Here is a 5450-nt window from a genome sequence, read left to right as displayed (position 1 = left end):
GATTGCTCCGTTAGGGTCAATGGCTGGTATCTTACTCCTTCTTCCCTATTTCCCTGTCTCCTCTAGGGTCACGGCTCGGGGACTTCCCAAGGTCCTGTCTCCCGGCTGCAGTGACTGGGCTTTCACTGGAGCGGAAAGTGCTGGAAGGAAGACCAGCCACCATGTCCACATTCCGGCAGGAAGCTGTGGAAGACTACTACGAGATGGGGGAGGAGCTGGGCAGGTGGGTGGTCCCCTCCGAGCAAGCTCTGGGGCGGGAGAGAGGCCCTGTGGGGTTTTCTGGACAGGATCTCCCTGTCCTGTCCTTTATTCTACTCTCTAAGAAGGAGTGAGTCAGGGGCATGTGCTGGAGGGGTGAGTTTGGGCTTTGGAATCAGGTACCCGGGCGAGGAGTTCTTGCTGTGACATCCTCTGTGCCTTTCCTTTGGGACAGACATAGTCGAGCGCACACGGTACCAGTGCCTGTATGTGGCGCCAGAGCAGAGGGTGTTTGCGGGTTTTGCTGGTGAAGGTCTGCCCCCCTCTGTAATCTTCTGTTATGGGAAGCACTTGGTCTCCCCAGCTCCCGACGTTCCCAAAGGTGGCCTCTGTCTGGGCCCATACCCTGCCAGTTATGTAGCACCCCTGCGGGGGGAGAGGGGTGGAGTCCCGTGCCAGCCTGGCAGCTGATTTCCGGCCTGGCTAGGCCTTGGAGCCTCCCTGGGGAGCTCGCTCCTCCACCACCCCAGACCAGCCAGGCACCATCTTTTCTTTTCTTTTCTTTCTTTTTTTTTTTTTTTTGCGGAGCCTCAAACCTTATTTGGTGAGTTTGCTGCTGGCCGGGCCCCATGATGTCACCAGAAGGGAATGTAAATAACTGAGCCCTGCATCAGGCCTTGCTGAGAGAGAGTTCAGGCTCTTTTGGGATTCTGAAGTCTCTCCTTGAGGAATTTCCTCTGTTTACAGTGCTGGTGAGTGCAGCCTCCCGCGCCCTGCACTCTCGTACTTTACTGTTGAAATGTGTTAGGATCTGCTGAGGGTCGTTTGGCAAAAATCAGCAGACGTCATCACTTTAACCCACCGCTTCCACCGCTCGGAATTAATTCAGTGGGAACACATGCATCTGTGGACCCAGTGACATAGGAACAGGGGCAGTCGCTGTGAACATGTTAGATGAGCAAAAGATGGAAGCATCTGCGGTGGCCGTCACAGCGCCCTGTGTCCGTGGCTGGAGCATTATGCAGCTGCTAAAAGAGCCAGGCCACTTGTGTGATGTGAGCCACAGAGGAAATTTATTGGAATCTAATTGGAAATTTGAGAGCTGTGTCAATTGTAATAATTTTAGTGATATGTTTTATTTAACCTGATCAAACTATTATCATTTTGCTTGTAATCACTATAAGAATTATTAGTGAAATATGTTACCACCTTTTTTGATATGAAGCCTTTAAAATCTGGTGTGTATTGTATGCCCACAGCACATCTCAATTTGGACGGGCTTTACAGTTTGCCTTGTAGCCAGTGGCCGCTACCTTGGACAGCACTGAGCTGTGTGGTCCAGAACATTCTCAGATGTGTGAAGTGAAGGATTAATGGCACAGGATGCTGTGCCTGCTGGGTTGTAATTTGTATGCATCGTGGATGTCATTTGGACATCTAAGTTCTAGGCCATCTTTATCTTCCATTCATCTACTGCAGGACCTATAGACAGGTGTCATCATTATCCCTATTTTAGATAAAGGAGGTTGAGAGAAGGGAAGTGGCTTTCCGAAGGCCACACAGACTGTAAGTGGCCAAGCAGGATTCAGGTCTTGGGACCAAACCCGACTGGCTCCAAAATCAGAAGTGGGCATCCGGCTTCCCCCCGCCTGGCAGCCAGCTCTGCCCCCGCGTCCCGGTTAGGGGACCACTAGCTGGCCGTGCGAACATCAGCCCCCACGTGTCAGGAAGTGGGCGCACCCTTGTGCCCCACACACGCTCCTCTTTCCCACGTCCACTCTGGGCCTCTGAAGCTGGCCACCGTGATACGCACCGTTTCACAGGCAAGATCTGACTGGAATCCAGTTTTAAGCATAATTGTCTTTCCTGAGTCTGGTTATGACAGTCTTCAGGGAATTAGCTGTGGGGAGTTGCTGTGGTGACAGGGACCTCGAGTAAAGCCAGGCCCATGTTTTCCTGTCCTAGGAGTCATGGGCTGAATGAACAGGAGTGAGTTTCATGTGTGCGTGTGAGTGTGTGTGTGTGTAAGTGTGAGGCGGTTCTCCCTCACAGTTCAGATTCACATTGACAGTCTCGAGAAATAATTTGTGGGTGGATGAGTGTGTGGATCGTTCACCCTGGCTTCCACGTCACTGACAGGCATGTGCGTCTGTGTGAGCTCAGGCTGCCACTGCCAAGTGCCACAGGGCTGGTGGCTGAAACAACAGAGGTCTATTATTCTTTCCTGGTTCTGGCGTCCGGAAGTCCGAGATCAAGGTGTTGGCGGGGTTGGTTCCCCCTGAGGCCTGTCTCACATTGTAGACGGCTGTCGCCTCCCTGTGCCCTCACACACTCTTCCCTCTGTGTGTGTCTGTCCTGATCTGCTTATAAGCACACTAGCGGTATTGGATTAGGGCCCGGCCCAGTAACCTCAGTTTACCTTAATTACCTCTCTAAAGACCCACCTCCAGATAGGTCCTGGGTATTAGGGCTTCAGCACATGGATTTTGGGGAGAACACAAGTTAGCCTCTACAGCATCTTTTTACCTGTTCCCGTGAGCTCTGACTTAGTTGTCTTTATTCGTTAGTTCAGCTTGGAATAAAGATGAAGGGAAAATATCCTTGTATTTGAAAATTACACAACACGTCCAGTGCTTAGCATAGCATTCCTGGCACATGGTGAACATTTGGCCTTTGCTGTCATTGTCAGGGAGTAGCTGTGGGATGGGAGGTGGGCAGAGAGGAGGGGGAAGGGTATTTCACGTGGGTGAGACCTAATCAGGGATGCTTTGCCTGTCTCATCTGACCTACGCCCTTGGCTTTTAGGTTAGTGTTTGAGTTTCCTGTTGCTGCTGTAACAAATTACCACAATTTAGTGGCTTAGAAGGATACATTAGTTATCTTAAAGGTCTGAGAATCAGAAGTCCAAATTGATCTGCAGGGCTGGTTCCTTCTGAAGGCTCCAGGGAGAGTCGTTTTTGGCCTCTTCCAGCTTCTAGAGGTGCCATGTCCCAGGCACGTCTTCCACCGTCACTGCCAGCAGGGTAGCCTCGCCCATGTGCCTCTGACTCTGTCCCTCCTGCCTCCTTATTATGAGGACCCTGTGAGGACACTGGGGCCCCCGGGCAATCTAGGATCACAGGTCCTGGGGATTTGGACTTGGATGTCTTCGGAGGGGCCTTTATTTAGCTTACCATGGTTAGTGATAATTCCCCATTCTCCACCTGCCCACTTTGAACTTCACCCATCTCTGACCACCCACGCGTGCGTAGAGCATGTCTGTGATGCTTGTTCTGGGCGCTTCCGTTCCCTGACGCTGATGAGGGCAGCGGCTTGCCAGCTGCAGGTGGTCTCGGGCACCACAGATAGGTCTGCCTCCTCAGACAAACCCAGTCAGGTCCCCTGGCTTTCCCGAAAGCCCCTCCGGCTTGGCAGAGACGCCCCTCACTTGTCTGTCACTCGTTCTGCCTGGCCTGCCTTCCCTCTGCCACCAGCGACGTCAGCGATCCCCCTCCTGGCCCACGGCCTGTCTCTGCCATTTCCTCCTCGACATGCTCTTCCCCTGTTTCCCCGTGATGTCGGTTTTTCTTGACCCCTGGCAGGACCTCGCTAAAGTTTCCTGTCTGGACATAGGTGTAGGTCCGTATAACAACCCCGTGCCTCAGGGGTCAGGGAACTATGGCCATGGGCCACGTCCAGCCCAGTGTGACGCGGCCCTCCACACAAGAACTGTGACAGACCACGTGGCCCACACAGCTTAAAATATTTACTGTCTGGCCTTTTCAGTCAGCTTCTGAGTTAAAGCAAGTTCATGTAGCCGAGTTCCCAGACAGCAAAGGTATTTGGACGTTGGACAGCTCCCTGGACTGCAGTACATAGAATTTCTCTTAAATAACAGCTATCATGAGATATAATTTATGTATCATACAGTTTGTGCAGTTAAAGTGTACAATTTTGTGATCTTTAGTATATTCATAGGGTTCTGCAACCATCATCATTATCTATTTCCAGAACATTTTGTCACCCCAGAAGAAGCTCTGTCCCCCTTAGCAGTCACTCCCTAGTCCCCCCAGCCCCTGACAGCCACGAACCCACCCTCTGTCTCTGTGGCCGTGCCTGTTCTGGACATGTCACGTAAATGGAACCGCACACTGCGTGGCCTCTTGTGCCCATCTCTCACTGAGTGTCACAATTGCAGGCCCACCCACGTTGTAGTGAGTGTCAGCATCTCCCCATACCGCCCCCCTGCATGTATGGGCCACGTCTCGTGCACGTGTTCCTGTGCCGATGGACAGACGCTCGAGTCGTTTCTGCCTGGCGGAAAGATTTCCACGCGGGCACGTCTCAGTTCTCCCAGCCTGCACCTGGCAGGGGAGCCACGGTCCCCTGGGCAATCCGCGGTCCCCTGGTCACTCTGCGGTCACTGCGCTGGCCGCTTGGGGAACCGCCAGCCCGCTTCTCACGGGGCTGCTGCTTTGCCATCGGCCGTGTGTGAAGGTTCCGAGGTCTCCGCATCCTCACCCCTGTCTCCCGTTTTGAAAATGTTTGCATTTCCTTCACTCCGCCTATTGATAAGAAGCTCTTTTGAAGTCAGTGGCTTTATTTGTTTTTCTTAGGTTTAAAACAAAACAAACAAAAAAAAACAGTGGAAAGTCGAATCAGGATAGAATTGTTTCAAATAAAAAATAAGAACCCCTCTTTTTGCCCCCATCATCCCAGTCCCACCCCTCAGAGACGGCTGTTAGCCGGTTGGCGTGTGCCCGTCAGAGCTGTGCATACGCACGTGAGGGAACGTGTGTGCGCGTGGGGACAGCACATCCCTTTTTGAAACAAGGATCTCCTTCCATGTGCCATTCCGCGCTTGCTTTTTCACTGAGGGGTCTTCGTGGATATCTCGCGTCTGTTCTCTTCCACGGCGGCTGGACTTGGTACCGTGCTGAACTCCAGCTCTCTCTGTAAGCATCGAGCTGTTCTCGCCCGTCACCGGAGCAGAGATGCCGGGTGGCTGTTGTGTCCCACCCCGCTCCGCACTCATGTGGCAGCTCACCCCCTGGGCATACCGCGGAGCTGGCAGGGACGGTGCACCTGTGTGGCCCAGGAGCTGCCCAGGAGCTGCCCAGGAGGGCGGGGGCCAGCCTGGGTCCCTCTCAGTGTCCCCTCCCCGTCTGCCCCCACAGCGGCCAGTTTGCGATCGTGCGGAAATGCCGGCAGAAGGGCACGGGGAAGGAGTACGCGGCCAAGTTCATCAAGAAGCGCCGCCTGTCGTCCAGCCG

General features: G+C 53.4%; 1 protein-coding gene across 1 annotated transcript in view; it reads left to right on the top strand.

Moving 5' to 3' along the window:
* Positions 1 to 44: 44 nt before the first annotated feature.
* Positions 45 to 5450, top strand: part of DAPK3 (death associated protein kinase 3) — a 13323-nt gene continuing 7917 nt past the window's right edge. Inside the window, exons 1-2 of the mRNA XM_023524274.1 lie at positions 45 to 223; positions 5355 to 5446. Coding sequence (XP_023380042.1) covers positions 162 to 223; positions 5355 to 5446 — 154 coding nt within the window. The 5' untranslated portion in view covers positions 45 to 161. The remainder of the gene's footprint in view (positions 224 to 5354; positions 5447 to 5450) is intronic.

Source organism: Pteropus vampyrus, unplaced genomic scaffold, assembly GCF_000151845.1.
Source record: "Pteropus vampyrus isolate Shadow unplaced genomic scaffold, Pvam_2.0 Scaffold459, whole genome shotgun sequence".
In the NCBI taxonomy this organism is placed as follows: domain Eukaryota; kingdom Metazoa; phylum Chordata; class Mammalia; order Chiroptera; family Pteropodidae; genus Pteropus; species Pteropus vampyrus.
Note: the sequence above shows the minus strand (reverse complement) of the source record. Positions and strands in the feature narration are given on the sequence as shown.